The sequence below is a fragment of the Gobio gobio genome (assembly GCF_949357685.1).
Source record: "Gobio gobio genome assembly, chromosome: 5".
NCBI classification, from domain to species: Eukaryota; Metazoa; Chordata; class Actinopteri; order Cypriniformes; family Gobionidae; genus Gobio; species Gobio gobio.
The window spans coordinates 19,640,047-19,657,189 of NC_137101.1; the positions used below are offsets into that span (position 1 = coordinate 19,640,047).

Consider the following 17,143-nt stretch of genomic DNA (forward strand, 5'->3'; position numbering starts at 1 on the left):
CCATCAAACACAAACAGAAAATCTGAATAGGCTGTGCACTTTGATCTCTGCACTAGCGAAAGAACACATGTAAGGCCCATAAACATGTCCACCCTTTGAAGCTTACGATACTGCACAGCTAATTCTCCACCTTCTATTCTGTCCAACCCTCCCTGCCTTAGAGCAAACAAGCTCTTGTTTGCAGAGAGCATCTTTACATGAGATAGTACAGTTGTTTGCTTTCCGTCATCAACCAGCTCCCATCACCCAACAGCTTTTGACTTGCTGATGTTTCCCATTATGACAGAATGCATGTGTTGTTTGCCTTCTTCATGTATGCATTTATTTATATACTTTTTGCACACGATTGATTACAGGTAAATATCTAAGCTCCTCTACTTATTAGGTTGTTACTTTTACCAACTACCACTAGAGGGAGCAGGATTTCATTAAGAATCTTTTTGAATGGTCTATTTATTGTTGTTGTTTGCAAGATCTGAATGTTTGGATGTTAAATTGTTGAGGACACATACATTAAAGGAAGGAATTGTATTAAGCAAATATAAATATCAGTTGTTTTGTAATGTAGTTATTAAATGGACAGTCTACCCAAAAATGAAATTTCTGTCATCACTTACCTTCATATCGTTCCAAACCTGTGTGGCGTTCTTTGTTCTGTGGAACACACAACAACAACAAAAGCATTGGAAAAAAGCAATACAGTGAATATCAGTGGGGTCCAAAGTTGTTTGAACCGCATTGATTTCAAATTATATATTTTGCTGCTTAACAATCTTGGACCAACAACAAATCAGCTACCAGCTAGTCAAGATGTTTTTTTTGCAACATGGTAGCTAGTCAACTTAATGACCAGCTAATGAGCATCTTAGTCCATACCATCTTAAGCTGTATTTTACAAAAGACATGGTGAATGATAATTTCTTAGTTATATAGAAAGCAAAATCTTCAATGACTTTCAGGGGGAGTCGATATAAATATAATTTATTGTCAGTAAATTCCGTCTCATGCAACAGAACTGTTTTGGCGCCACTAGCAATGTCTTAAACACTTATAATCAAACACTTCATGTGATAGGTAAATGTGTAATGAAGCGATATAAACACATATGTCGATATACCGTCTGTAAAATATACCGTCCGTTACGAATCCCAGCGCTCGAGCTACCTTCTGTTGCTATGGTTACCGCCTCAGACAAACACACGTTATTCGTGAAATGTTTTTTTCTCCCAAAGCCTATAATCCAAAGAAAAATAGTTAACACGTAAAATGAATAAATACTTTTGAATGTTGACTTCAAGTTGGTAAAGTACAAGTCTTAATTAGGACCAGTCCTTCTCAAGCTCCCTCATAATTCGCACCCGTAGCATTGGTGACCCATGCCTGCCATCTTCAGCGATGAGAGAAGCTGCATGCATCATTTACTGAATGGAATTGCTGTCTGCCAAAAGCAGAACACTTTAAACCAACTTTCTTACAAGATTCAAACAAGGATCAACAGACCGTGCGAATATTATTATTATTAAAAGGAACAGTTCGAAAACACATCTCTTCGAAATTAAGTGCAATATATCACAAAAAGGCGGAGATGTCACTCAACCGTGCCCGTAAAGGTGGGCGGACTGGAGTGTCCCCCCCTCTGCCAATGGCAAAGCACCGACACAAGACCCGAAATACCTAAAATCAGCCGTCAGCCCGCGGTGGGGAGCACACTCTGAATTAGCCACTATCACGCAGGAGATGACGGATCGTGTCTCCGTGCCCGCAGCTCATGCACGGACCGCGGCGCGCCGAGCAGCAGCAGCGTAACGTCACGACACAACTTCAGAAGTTCGCTTTCTCCACGCGCTCTCTTCAATGTCACCATGCGCAGCATCTCATCCTGCGGTGCATTGCTGTCAGTCTACTACCCCCAGATCTTCCTCATCCTCACCAGCGGCAGCTACCTGTAGGTTTGAACCGATTTTTTTTTTGTATTCTCACCTTTAAGATCTTGTGGCGATCTGGCAACACAGTCAACAGCTGGGGACAGTTAAAACGAAGTTAGAGGTCTATCGTTATTGCATGGCAAAATTAGATAACAAATTATGATTTCCACATATGTTGGAAGTGGCATTATTTAGTGCACCTGCTGTGTTACACGAGAGACTGAGCATGTGCATGCGCTTTAATTGCATCTGAGTCACTGATAGTTTAAAGGAAAGTGTGCTTGAAGAACAATGCTCCTGATTGGATCGTAAGAGCTATATTATTAATTTAAAAGGACAATGTACCAGAAATCATTTACTGTAAAAATGTAAGTAATTTTAAAGAAAAAATGCATTAAACATGCTGCAGTACAACCTGTTTATTGGTTAACTGTAAGTAATAGGGTGAAAAACTATAGGCAATGTATTTTTTACTGCTTTTTACCAACTTACTAGGCTAATTTACGTGTGTTTTTATGTAAAAAAAAAAACACGGCTAAGCATCATTTACAGTAAAACTTTAAGTACACTCCTACAAAATGTATCATCTTTTAAGCAGTTGTTTATTATTTGTTGTTATCAGTTATGCACATTATGGATGGGTAGTTTTGTTTATATCATTTGTTGTGTGTGTGATCGTGTTTTGTGTTTGTGTAACATTGTGCCCTCTCTATACATGCTTGATGAACTTTAAATTCTGCATTATTATGCTGTTTATCAGTCAATTTAAGATGAAACAGATTTTAGTAGTCCTATATAAGTATGTCATATATATGTTATGACATATTGTTTATATATATATATATATATATATATATATATATATATATATATATATATATATATATATATATATATATATATATATATATATATATATACTTAAAACGTTAAGTACATTCCTACTAAATGTATCATCTTTTAAGCAGTTGTTTATTATTTTTTTGTTATCGGTTATGCACATTATGGATGAGTAGTTATGTTTATTTAATTTGTCGTGTGTGAGCGTGTTTTGTTTGTGTAACATTGAGCCCTGTCTATACATGCTTGATCAACTTTAATTTCTGCATTATGCTGTTTATCAGTCAATTTAAGTCAAACGTATGTCATATATATGTTATGACATATATATATATATATCATGTAATTCCTTAAACATTATAGTACTTTTTTTACACTGAAATACTTTTTACATTGAAGTTCTGGCAATCATTATACCACCCAGTTATAATAGTCATATGCCAGTACCAGTTAATTCGCTCAAAATTGATGAGATTACCTTTCATTCATTTTCTGTGAGAGCATAAGGACAATGTTTTACTCATTACAACATCATGTTCTGATCTCAGATGCTTGTAATTGGAAAACCGCATTTGGAAAAAAAACATAGGGTGAGATGTGTGTCTCGCAGGAAAAGACTGAACCTTTGATTTGCACTAAAGTTCAGCCTGTGGAGAAATGACCGAGCCACACATTTCAAACGTATGTGTGGATCATAAGTGTGCTTTAAATAGATTCCGGTCACTGTTTCAGAAGTGGTCATTATTATTTAAACATTTTGTGCTCGGATTCTCAGTTAGCATTCTTCTTTTAATTTGGTGGCCTATATTGACTACGTAGAGCCTAAAATATTTCATGTGGGTTTTCCTCAGACCAGACCTATGTAACAACTTCAAAAATGCTTTCTCAACTTAGTTTTATTAAAATGCTTTTGATAAAAGAGATATGCTGCATGTCATTAAAAATGACTGAAGGGAAATGATGTTGCCATGTATTGAGATGTTATTAAATAGCATTCTTGTTACGAGAGCAAGAATGCTAAGCTGTGACTGATGAATGGACATTCTAGGTTTGGTAGCTCCTCTCAAGCATGGCTTTCTTAGCTCAAATGTTCCAGATTTGAACCATCATAGATTCTAGCATCTTCCACTTTGGCAGGAACAGATTAATCCATTAAAATAGGTCAATATATTTCAGGATCGTGTAACTAACTTTATGGTGAATTTTGTCGAAGAACAGCAGAACAGACAGCTTGATTTACAAGTGTAATCCATGTTATGTGTGTGGTTTCACTTTAATTGGGCTGTATATCCTATGATCGCATTGTTGTTTATGGTCTTTGTCTGTAGAGTTGCGTACGGTTGGACTGTTAACCTTTCTAGACATTATTTGGGATCCCCGTCTCATTTAAATCAAGTTCAGTTCCACGCTTGCCCATAAAAGCTTTGATTCATGAACTTTGATTTGTTTGTTGTTCTGTTTTAAATGAGATGCTCTTAAATTCTTTCATTATAGTGAAGGCAATCTTTCAAATATTTCCTGTGGCATATTGAAAATTATGGAAAAGTCTGTGAGGAAATTGTCTGGCAAAGTGCAGTTAAATTATTTGGGTATTTGAAGGGTCTATACAAACCTACAAATATATCTTCTAAAACACTAAGCAATCTTAAATAGTTTTGTGCAGTCCGAGAAAATGAAATGCTGAATGGATAGTTCACTCACAAATGAAAAATTTGTCATCATTAACTCACCCTCATGTCGTTCTCTCTTCTCTGAAAAACAAAAGATATTTTGATAAAGACTGTTAACGTTCACAAAATTAAAGTCGACAGGGTTTAAAGTCGGCATTTGGAATTAAATTCCATGGACCAAAAGCCTGACATATTTTCCAAAACATCTTTTGTGTTCCACAGAAGAAAATCAGGTTTGGAACGACATGAGTAAATGATGACAGAACTTTCATTTTTGGGTGAACTGTCCATTTCTTGAATACCTGGTCTACATCAGTTGCTGACATCAATGTGTCTGGTCTCCGAAGGGCTTTGTCTTCAGTCGTGGCTTTGGGCGCGAATATCATCTGCAACAAGATTCCCGGCCTGGCCCCCCGACAGCGTGCCATCTGCCAGAGCCGCCCAGATGCCATCATCGTCATTGGAGAGGGCGCTCAGCTGGGCATCAACGAGTGCCAGTATCAATTTCGCTACGGACGGTGGAACTGCTCAGCCCTTGGCGAGAGGACCGTCTTTGGGCAAGAGCTGAGAGTAGGTCAGTAGGTGCAGCCCGGTGAGCTGCGCTTTGGTGTTATGCTTGTGTGTGCGTGTAGCTTTGGCCCTGACTTGTTTCCGTGAGAGTGTGGCCCTGCGAATCAAGTGAGACAAACAGAGGTTAAAGTGGATGCAATCTGTCCACAAAAAATTCTCTTTCAACAAAACATTCACACAGTTACACACAAATGGCACCAGTGGCCAGGAGTAGGAGAACACACAATAATATGTTTTTTTAATATTGCACTCCCATATAAATTGCCTATCAGTCAGAAATGTTTAGTTACGGTCAGGGTGCGGTGCAGGGCTGTGTTTAATCCAACGGTCCTGGTAATAATCACTCTTTTGGGGGTTGGTTGGCTCTACACATCATAATCTTATTTCTTTTGTTCAAGGAAATGTATGTTTCTCGGTTGTGGTGAGCTCTACACACTGTGCGTTTGTGTGTCCTAATGTGTATGGAGCTTTTAATGTTCTTTTCTGCAAATTGCTTTTGTGAGACCTAAAGAAAAGCCATTGTATTTAATAACTGTAGCTGGGAAGTTGAGCCTAAAAGAGTTTTTCATATGCAATTTGGAGGCCTGTGTGGAATCTGCAGACTATTTACACTTTTTCTGCAGTGATTTCGAGTGTAAAATTGATTTAAACACGGTAAAATGGCTTTTACTGGCAGCTCAAAGCTTAACCGAAATAACCAAAATATTTAATATTTAAGAAGCAGGGTGTACTGTACCAACAGGAAAGAATATCTTTTCCATTGAATTTTGATTCTCAAAAACGAATGTTGGGCATTTTAGCATAAACTGTTGGTTATTTAATAGCCATTGTGGACTTCAGTGAAAGCCCATTGAGTTTTCCCACAAAATCCATTAGAATAAATGGTAGTTAAAATTCATCAGTAGGTCCAGGCACGCATTACTTGTCAAATTGTCCAATGTCTTCGTTACATTCAGATTCAGGCTCTTGGCTGGATAAAGGAAAATCCTGTGCTCAGTCAAGTTATAGGACGTAAGCTTTAGCTATGAGAAGAACCACAACGCTAATGGTCTCTTTCCATCTTGTGAGATGGAGAGGGTAATCACTGCTTCTTTTACAAGATTCAAGGCCAGCATATCTTGATGAGGGATATTATCCTTAAAAAAACAACAGCAATTTCATATTTATTTCCCGCTCATACTATAAATGTAAATCGGTGAATGCTAAAATATTGCAGTATTATTGGCAGACTTGATGATTAGTCTTCACGTGAAGCCTGGCAATAAAGTCTGACTGTAATTGTACTTCAGCTCTTCGCAATATGGCACCTGCAAACCCACAAAGCAAACAGAATGACCAAAATACAAAAACAGACATCCATGCATAATGACCAAAAAGTTAGTATGGAAAAATAAATAAATTAAGAGAAAAAGAGGGAAAAAAATAGGAGATTTTCTGATGATTTGTTGTTTTGCTTTGATGTTTAAGTAGAACAAAATGCAAAGTCTGGATATAGTAGATTTTAAATTACATTTGCACGTTACATAAAGATACTGTTAACCTCAAATGTAAAAAATACAAACGTTAAATAATTTAGCAACTATGTACAATGCAAAGGTAATGATAAAAAGCAGCTGTTTTGTTACACTAAAAAGTAAGCAAATCATGCGTTTTAAAGACCCCCTGTGGTGAAAATCAAGTTTTTAATGTTGTTTATGTCTATGTGGTGTTTTTAATATGTTTTCAGACATACCATGAGCAGATTCATAAGTCAACACCATTGCTGTGTATTTTCTCCTTAAAAGTCCAGTGAACCAAAGACGCGGTTTGAAATTGCTGGTGCTTCTGACGTCACAAACTACGTCGTATCCAATCACATCAACGTGTGGGGCAGGCGGGCTTTAGCATATCATCATCATTACTATGCTGCGAAGCAGGGGAGTCTCAAAAAAAGCCATACCGTTATTTTTTTCTGTTGGTATGAAAAATCGTGTACATTTAGCATTATAGCAGGTAATGATATTAAAGCAACACTTGGTAACTTTTGGCGCTCTAGTGGTTAATAAACAAAACTGCATGCGTCTTGCGAAAGAACACTGTAGCCGGAGCTACTTCTACTTTATGTCTATGCTGAGTAACGCAGATATTGTGCTACTCTGCTGTGTGTACCAACCCGAACACGAAACTTACAGAGTGTGGTTTTTGCGTTAGGAGGCTGCTTAGATATCAGCAGCAGTATAATTCAAAAAAGAGTTGTTCTGCTACTGAGATCATTTTAGAGACATTATTTTAAGGTCGAAAAACTACAGTGTTGCTTTAATTACCGTTATGTGTCCGTCTTTGTAAAGAGCGATACCTTTGTGCAGCGTTTACTGCAGTAACTTGTAAAAGTTGAGTGAGTGGAGGCGGGGCTAATTAACATATTCATGACATAATATCCACAATCATCCACATAATAGAGAGGCACAGTTGGCGGTTACAGACGCTGACTTCCGCAGATCGGGCGGTGAGGCTTTGAAATTTGGTCAAAAAACGTTGGTGCGGAAGGATGGCGGACGGATGATGAGTTTTGTGATGCGGTTGTGGATGAAATAATAGCCTATCCACGCATCTCTACCGCATATACTAAATGAAGCACAGCACAGCTATTTTAAGGCATGAATAACTTTTTCACATGAAAAAAAAGACATTTAAATATAATTTTGGTGATCAAATATGAGTTTTAAGGGATAGAATAATTTCTTACAGGGGGACTTAAAAAAAAAAGGTTAACACAAATACAAAGATCAACATAAAGCTATAAGCTACAGACCTAAACAAATCAGAAATCCATTTGAACAATGCACCCACAACCCTTCCATATTGGACAAACCAATGCAACATTTTTTTATAATAATACTCTTAAATTTGGTTATTAATGCGAAAATAGTCTCTATACAATCAGACAACAGTGATCATCTTTGTGGTGGTCAATCAATTCCTACTAACCTCCGTGGTCTTTTCATAAAGGCTGGCCAGCAGGGGTCAGTTTAGTCTCCTCACATCATTCTTGAGATCACTCAATCCTGCTCCTGGAGATTAACCTCCCTGCAGGGTTTAGGTTCATCCCTGATCAAACAAACGTGAACCAGTTAATCATTTCTTAAGAGTTAAAAAATTACAGTCAGGTGTGTTATGGCTGCTTCACATTGTCAGTTAGACCCTGCTGGTAAATGCAGTCGCTACATTACTGAACGATTGAAAATGCACACAAACAATAAGAAACTCACTAGCATGAACTTTGGGATGTCAGTGGTGTCAAATCATCTCAGAGGTTCTACTCTTTTCTTCCTAGGTAGCAAGGAGGCTGCATTTACCTACGCCATCATGGCAGCAGGTGTTGCCCATGCTGTGACAGCAGCCTGTAGTCAGGGCAACCTGAGCCACTGTGGCTGTGACAGAGAAAAGCAGGGCTATCATGACCAGGAGGAAGGCTGGAAATGGGGCGGCTGCTCGGCAGACGTCAAATATGGAGTGGAGTTCTCCAGACGCTTTGTGGATGCCAGAGAGATAAAAAAAAATGCAAGGAGACTAATGAACCTGCACAATAACGAAGCAGGAAGAAAGGTATGAAAGAAAACAAGTTGTATAAACTATATATATGTATATTAATAAAAGTTGCTTAAAAGTATGCACATTATGTATATAATATAAAGGGGTTGGACAATGAAACTGATAATAGTATTGGCGAGGTCTTGCGACCTTCGGAGCAGAAACGATGCTCCCCATCTCCGGCTGCGTTCATATGTAAATTGCGTGGGCATAATTTGCCCATTAAAGGAACACGCCAACTTTTTGGGACTTTGGCTTATAGATAAGTCCATACATACCTCTCATCTCTGTGCGTGCCATAACTCTGTCTGACGTACACCCCCCCTAGCTTAGCACAAAGACTGGAGGTAAATGGCTCCAGCTAGCCTACTGCTCAATAAGTGAAAAAAGAACGCCAACATTTTCCTATTTACATGTTGTGATGTGTATAGTCACAGCGTGTACAAATAACAAGGATACATGAGACACAGCCATCTTATAAACGTATACATACAGGGGACTATATTCTCAGAAGGCGCAGATCTAATGCAGATCCAGAGCAAGTAGCCATCGATTCATCAGGTCAGCGTTTTGGATTGGAATTCTATGAAATATCATTGTACCTGGTCTCCCCTGTTTATTGTCGCAGTTCTTTACAATACAGCGAACACCCATGATTGTAAACTATCTAGTAATTGCTGACTCTATTACTCCAACTCTGAGCGAACTCTCTGCTCCTTTCTGAATCTCAGGTGCTGCGAGCAAATCACTCCGCAGAAGTAGAGCAGTGCTGCGTCTTCTGAGAATATAGTCCCCAGTATACGTTTATAAGATGGGATACGTTATTTGTACATGCTGTGACTATACACATCACAACATGTAAATAGGAAAATGTTGGCATTATTTTGTCACTTATTGAGCAGTAGGTTAGGTGGAGCCATATACCTCCAGTCTTTGTGCTAAGCTAGTCTAGCGGGGGGGGGGGGGTCAGACATAGTTATGGCACGCACGAAGATGAGAATGGTATGTATGGACTTATCTACCTCTGGGGAATACAGTTAATAAGCCAAAGTCCCAAAAAGTTGCCGTGTTCCTTTAAATCAAAGATCTGAAAAATCCCAAAAGAGACAGATTAAAATAAGAGTAAACGGGTCTCCCTCAACTACTTGTGACCCAATCGACCAAAACACATTTTGAAAGGGTAACTAAACCCTAAACCAACTTTTTTTAGTTAATGATCTGTAATACTGGGGCTTTATTAATGCTGTTCATTGATTCGAGTAAATGTTTTGACATTTGAGTATAAAGTGTTTTAATTCTATAAAATATGGTGTAAAACCGCCAAAGTGCTGCCCTCTTAAGGTTGAACGGTGGCTACTGCATTTGAATTTTCTTATTGGACGTTGTGGTACATCGTGACGTAGGATGGTACCTCCAACGGCTCACTATCCGCGCCCCTAGCACGAGCTCACCACGCCCTCAGAAATGTCTCCCCCAATCACATGATGAGAACGGCTTCACTCCAGTATGAACTGTCATATTACATGAAGTAGAAACATTATGAATGAAACTGACTTGACACTTGCTTTAACATTGTATTGAAGAAAATACGGTTAAATAATGCAGTTGTCAGTACACGTCAGGCTTTTCTTGCGATATTATTGCCGCCCGTCATGTGTACAGATAAGTTTCATACATGAGACGCGCTTTCGAACCCTGACACGCAAGTGGTTGCCGCGGATGCAGATAGATTAGGTCAGTTCTCTTGCGCGGCTGCTTCACTAGCATCGTCTGCATCGGGAGTTAACGCAGTTTGAGCCAGCGGCTCGCATTGATAAGGCTCCGGGTTTGTGTCTACAGACAGTTCACCCTCCTCCACTTCAGGTGAAGGTAGGAGAATGACCGCTCTGTTGCAAAGCTGGCGTCACTCCAGTCATTCTCCATCTTTGCGACTCGCGAGTCTGACAGCTGTCAACCAATCCGTCACTGCGGGTCTCAGGTGCACACCCTCCGCTCAGCCCCGCCCTCGGTTCGTCCCCTCTGTCTCCGTTGGGCTCTGCCCACTTTTCCAGCATTTTTCAAAATTTGCCAGTGGGTGGAGTTAAGCTCTGAGCAGGGGTTTAGTTACCCTTTAAAAGCAGGTGTAAACAGGGCCTCAGAATTGTTGATGCATGTCTCGCTGTCTCATCTGTGACCAGGACAGCAAGTCTTTGTGGTGTTTCAAGAGCTATGGTATCCAGGTTATAACACCACATAGGACGAGCCACAACAGGAGTAACTGTCAGTGCAAGAGGAAGCTGTCTAAAAGGGATGTCCAGGTACTAACCCGGATTGTTTCCAAAAAACATAAAACCACAGCTGTCCAACTCCCTGCAGAATTAAATTAGCACCTCAACTCTCCTGTTTACACAATAACTGTTCATCGGGAGCTCCACAGAGTCAATATTCATGATCAGGCTGCTATAGCCAAACCTTTGGGCACTCGTGCCAGTGCCAATGCCAAATGTTGGTTTCATTGGTGCCAACAGTGCAAATCTTGGGCTGTGGACAATGTGAAACATGTATTGTTCTCTGACGAGTCCACCTTCACGGTCTTTCCCAGTGAGTTAACGGTGTGAAGAAGTCCAAAATAGGCTTAACACATGGACAGTTGCGTGCCCAGAGTGAAGCAAAGGGGTGGATCAGTTATGTTTGGGCTGCGATATCATGACATTCCCTACTGTGCTTGATGGGCACGTCACTGCCAAGGACTACCAAATCATTTAGGAGTACCATGTGCACCTAATGGTTCAAACTTTGTACCCTGACGGGGGTGCCGTGTATCAGCATGATAATGCACCAATACACACAGTAAGACTTGTATCAGAATGGTTTGACGAACATGAAAGGGAAGTCGATCATCTCCCAAGACCTGCAGTTACCAGATCTAAATATTTTTGAGCCACTTTTGGGGTATTTTGGAGCAAATCAGAAAATGTTTTCCTCCACCAGCATAGTGGCCTGGCCCCTGTTCTGGAAGAGGAATGGCTCAAAATCCCTCTGGCCACTGTGAAGGACTTGTATCTGTCATTCCCAAGACGAATTGATGCAAAACGGAGGCCCTACTAAATTCTTGTGGTCTAAAACCAGGTGTTTCGGTTTTTATTGTCGAAAACCCAGTATATTAAATTAAAGAATTGTCATGATTTCATGTGATTTAGTTCATTTAAACCATGAATAGGGATACACTGCTTTTAGAAAGAGGGATTAAAGAGTTAGTGGGGGGAAAAAAAACATAGGAACATTACTACTGAATCTCAAATCCCTCTCACTGAAGGGGAATATTAACATCCAACTAAACGGGTAAATGTCAACTATCACGTACGTCTGCCTGTTGAACATATCAGTAACACATCAAACAGCCAAATAGTTCTGCTTTTAACTCAAATGTAACCATATACATAAATGGGGACTTGAGAATTATGGACATTTCTCTCGTTCTTTAATGTGGCCCTTCGGAAGGTAGAGAAAATTACAGGCTATGATTTGGCTAAAACATTTTTTTTCCTCTCAGTTTTGACAGATATCTGGCATCGCACATTGAGACATTGCTCAGGACGTATTGAATAATGGGTTTTGGTTCAAATTGCTGAAAACAGTCAAAATAAAATGTCAAGAATTTCCCTTACCCGTCAGCTGCACAAATTCACTTGCGCCACAGATTCAGAGGCCTCTGATGAAGTCATGCCCATTGTAAAAGACTATGTGAGTTTTATCAAAACCACATTTTATATATAGTACATTTAAAATAATAAATAAATAATTGTATAAATATACATTACCTCTCATTTAGGAAAGAAAGACAAAGGTTTTTGCTTATATGCCATTTGGTTTTTCCCCTACTGCTGCAGGTTCTAGAGGAAAGGATGAAGCTGGAATGTAAGTGTCATGGCGTCTCCGGCTCATGCACGACAAAAACCTGCTGGGCGACTTTGCCGAAATTCAGAGAGATCGGCTACATACTTAAGGAGCGTTATACCACTGCGGTTGAGGTGGAGGCCGTGAGAGCCACACGCTTTCGACAACCCTCCTTCTTGCGCCTCAAGCAGTCCCGTGGGTACATAAAACCCACCGACACAGACTTGGTTTACTTGGAGCGTTCACCCAACTATTGCGAGGAAGACGCTGCTACGGGGAGCGCGGGAACGAGAGGGCGCATGTGTAACCACACGTCCCCTCACACGGACGGCTGCAACCTGATGTGCTGCGGCCGCGGCCACAACACCCATCAATACACACGCGTGTGGCAGTGCAACTGCAAGTTCCAGTGGTGCTGCTTCGTCAAGTGCAACACCTGCAGCGAAAAGACGGAGGTGTTCACCTGTAAATGAGCGAGCGGAAGAGTTGAAAAGACAAGAGAGAAAGGCAAGAAGCCAATGGAGAGAAAAAGGAAGTGTTTTAAAGAGAAATGGAAGTGTCGAACTTGTACACGGCTTCGTTTTGCACATCAGGCAGTCTTTATGCGAGAAAGGCCATTGCCGAGGGAGAAGGGGATGAATAATGAAGATGCTGGAACTTTAGAGGAAAATGCACTGACTCCAGACCGACTGTTTTGTGATTTCATGCAAACACATGGACGCTACAAATGCAGTGCAAGGCTTTCGTAGTTCTCAGATGCTCACAGACTTGAGGAAGGTCACCTGAGGCCTTGATATCGAACAGTCTAAACTGCCCACAAAAGTGACTTTTTTTTTGTTTTTCAAAATAAGGAAAGCTAATTACAAAGACAACTTGTATAAGACATATAAAATGTCCCACCAGTTGAGCCCCTATGGGAGTTCAAGAGGAAAGACATGCTACAACTCTGGAAATGCTGGAAAGCTTAACGTTGGGTCACACTGTATCTGTTTGAACACTGAAAAAAATACCTTTTTTCCTTCTCTTTGGAGAACAAAGACTGCAAATGGTCATACTGTTGTTGTCTCATAATGGTATGCAGAGGTGTGAACTTCTAATATCATTGCTACTGATCTGTTGCTTCCAAAATTCAAGCCGAAACAATACAGGACATTGTGTATGTAAAAAGAGCTTCTTTACCTCTGCATTCAAGTGGTCTGCTCATTTCTACATTTGGGAAACCTTCATTTTGGTGAATACGTTGCCAATTGCTGCACTGGTGGTTGTAACGCGTACTGTCGACTTTATGAAAATGGAAAACTTTTTTTTTTTATGCGAAGAGAAGCTTCCTTAGTCATATCAAGACTTGGCCATGTATGCTGCATTGTTTTGTCTTTAAATGTGTGTGTGTGTGTGTGTGTGTGTCTAACCATGTGTGGGAACCGCAAGAGAGCTTTCAGATACTTCATAGAACCACCATTTGAGTGACCAACCATTCCCACGAATGCCAGAGACATGGGATTCCACATCACTGGTCCGGCGTGCACAAGGTCTAGTTATATTCCGCCTGAGCCAATGGACCATATAGCTATGGATCTGAAAATGGTTAAAAGGTCACTGGAAATATTTTGAGTAGCAACATTTTTTTTTAATCTAAATTGTTTATATGAGTTATATGGCTGGCAAATTTGTTAAAATATATTTTTTTATGTAGAGAATATGGCACTTTATGTCAGGTATATTCAGAGTAATTATTAATACTATTTTCCTTGTCATATTTTTATTGTTTAATTGCAGATCACATTTTTTTTGTCCTGATTTAATGATGTAAACTGTTTTTTATTATTATTATTATTTTTCCTGAGCTCCCCAAAATTGCCTACTCAAGTTTGATATGAAACAATCTCATCTTTTTGTAGCCTGGTTGTATTTATACTTTTTTTTTTTGGAAGAGATGTACAGTAAAATCACTAGATAAATAAATGAATCAAACAGTTTGGATCAAATACAACTGTGTTCATTTAAATTCACGCTTATTACTAAGCAAATTGTTGTTAAACGCACGTCAGCATCTTGCTCGATCGACTCGCTGGACCCCGGTAAAGTTTCTTCCCAGATTCACGGAGCGGCTCACATTCGTGGGTGTAGATACTGCGAAACGCTGATCTCGGAGTGACGCAGAGCTGCTCCCGCCTGGGTTTGAATAGGCATCCGACCTGGCTCATTCATTCACCCGCCGTATGCTCTCTGCCCCTCTGGTCTTTTTCCTGTGTGTGAAAAGCATTGCAGGCAGCCACCGGAGCAGAAGTAAATAGGACCTGTTTTGTTAGCTGTCTGAACTGCTGGGTACCGGAACCGCGTAAGCTCCCAACACTATACCCCGGATTGAGAGAAAAGTCAACCCGATTGTTTCGCACAAACATTTTGTCATTAAAAAATATGAGGCAGAAAAAACAGGGTGTTGTGGGGAGAGTAGAGGCCTCCATTGAGGGGTATTAAAGCTACGGGTGTGTGTGTGTGTGTGTGTGTGTGGACCACTCAGCTCATTCCAGGACAGGATGGGGCGAGATGTGATTCTGCAAGCTAATACTTCTGGTCTGATTCACTTGGGACAAACTAAGTGCAGAACTAGATGCCTACAAGAGCAAAAAAGAGTGGTGTGGGATAGACCAAGAGAGAGGGAAAGAACAGATGACTGGTGTCTAGTTAGTTTGGGAGAAGTTGCTAATGTCCTGCCTAGATTAGGCTGGACAAAAAAACATCAAAATCAATATGAATCTATAGACCGTCTTCCTAAAATATAAAAACAGCTATTTTCCTGTGTAAAGATCCATAAAAGTAGTTTTTATATAAAAGTATTCAGAGTATGCATTACAATAGTATAGAGTATACGTATACATTCACCGGCCACTTTATTAGGTAAACCATGCTAGTACCACATTGGACCCCCTTTTGCCTTCAGAACTGCCTTAATTCAACAAGGTCCTGGAGACATTCTTCAGAGATTTAGGTCCATATTGAATAGCATAACGCAGTTGCAGCAGATTTATCGGCTGCACATCCATGATGTGAATCTACCATTCCACCACATCCCAAAGTTGCTCTCTTGGATTGAGATCTGGTGACTGGAGGCCATTGGAGTATAGTGAACTCATTGTCATGTTCAAGAAACCAGTTTGAGATTACATTATCCTGCTGGAAGTAGCCATCAGAAGATGGTACACTGTGGTAATAAAGCGATGGACATGGTCAGCAACAATACTCAGGCATGCTGTGGCATTTAAACCATGCTCAATTGGTACAAAGGGGCCCAAAGTGTGCCAAGAAAATGTCCCCCACACCATTACACCACCAGCAGCAGCCTTGATCCATTGATACAAGGCAGGATGGATCCATACTTTCTTCTTGTTTACGCCACAATCTGACCCTACCAACTGAACGTCGCAGAAAACGAGACTCATCAGACCAGGCAACCTTTTTCCAATCTTCTATTATCCAATTTTGGTGAGCCTGTGTGAATTGTAGCCAAGCAAATTTGTAGCCGCAACTTTCAGGAGTGGCACTAGGTGTGGTCTTCTGCTGCTGTAGCACATTTGCTTCAAGATTCAATGTGTTGTGCGTTCAGAGATGCTCTTCTAAATGCCTCTGTTGTAACGAGTGGTTATTTGAGTTACTGTTGCCTTTCTATCAGCTTAAACCAGTCTGGTCATTCTCCTCTGACATCAACAAGGCATTTTCACAGACTGAACTGCCACTCACTGGATATTAATTCATTTTCTGACCATTCTTGGTAAACCCTATAGATGGTTGGGTGTGAAAATCCCAGTAGATTAGCAGTTTCTGAAACAACAACCATGCCACGTTCAAAGTTACTTAAATCACCATCCTTCCCTATTCTGATGCTCAGTTTGAACTTCAGCAGATTGTCGTGACCATGGCTGAATCCAAAATTGCTCCCCTTAACCCTCAACCATTGTTCCCCAGCCATTGAGTACACTCTTAAAAAAAGGTTCTATATGGCACCAAAAATGGTTCTTGGCTGGTAATCATAGGGGAACCTTAATAAGTGCTAAATAGCACCAATTTTGGTGCTTCAGTAGTTCTTCAGTGGTTCTTCAGAGGTTCTTCACCGGTTCTTTGACTAAGGTGCTATATAGCACCTCTACCATATACAGAACATGTTAAGATATGGTGCTATATGGCACCAAAAGTGGTTCCTCTATGATTACGACGAAGAACCATTTTTGGTGCCATATAGAATATTTTTTTTTTAGAGTGTATAGATCGGCTGTACACTCGTAATTGCGGTGCAATGTGGGATAGAAAGAGCGCAATCGATAACGTCCACTATGGTTTTGGACACCAAGACAAATGGCTGTCCCCTCAAATAAAGGGTATAGGGGGCGATTCCGAATTCAGCCCAATTCTACATGCCTAAATGCATTGAGTTGCTGCCATGTGATTGGCTGATTAGATATTTGTGTTAATGGGCAGTTACCTAAGTGTACCTAATAAAGTGGCCAGTGAGTGTATACAATAGTATACACTCACCTAAAGGATTATTAGGAACAACATACTAATACTGTGTTTGACCCCCTTTCGCCTTCAGAACTGCCTTAATTCTACGTGGCATTGATTCAAAAAGGTGCTAAAAGCATTCTTTAGAAATGTTGGCCCATATTGATAGGATAGCATCTTGCAGTTGATGGAGAT

General features: G+C 40.2%; 1 protein-coding gene across 2 annotated transcripts; it reads left to right on the forward strand.

The window, feature by feature from the left end:
* Positions 1–1,854: 1,854 nt before the first annotated feature.
* wnt7ba (wingless-type MMTV integration site family, member 7Ba) lies at positions 1,855–12,924 on the forward strand (the record flags this gene model as incomplete). Of its 2 annotated transcripts, none has more annotated exons than XM_079816646.1 (4): positions 1,855–1,949; positions 4,783–5,013; positions 8,323–8,590; positions 12,445–12,924. In XM_079816646.1, the coding sequence occupies 4 exons, from the start codon at positions 1,855–1,857 to the stop codon at positions 12,922–12,924; spliced, it is 1,074 nt and encodes a 357-aa protein (XP_079672772.1). The 2 variants fall into 2 exon arrangements, with proteins under 2 accessions (XP_079672772.1, XP_079672773.1); XM_079816647.1 differs by having other exon boundaries at positions 1,863–1,945.
* Between the last annotated feature and the right edge of the window lie 4,219 nt (positions 12,925–17,143).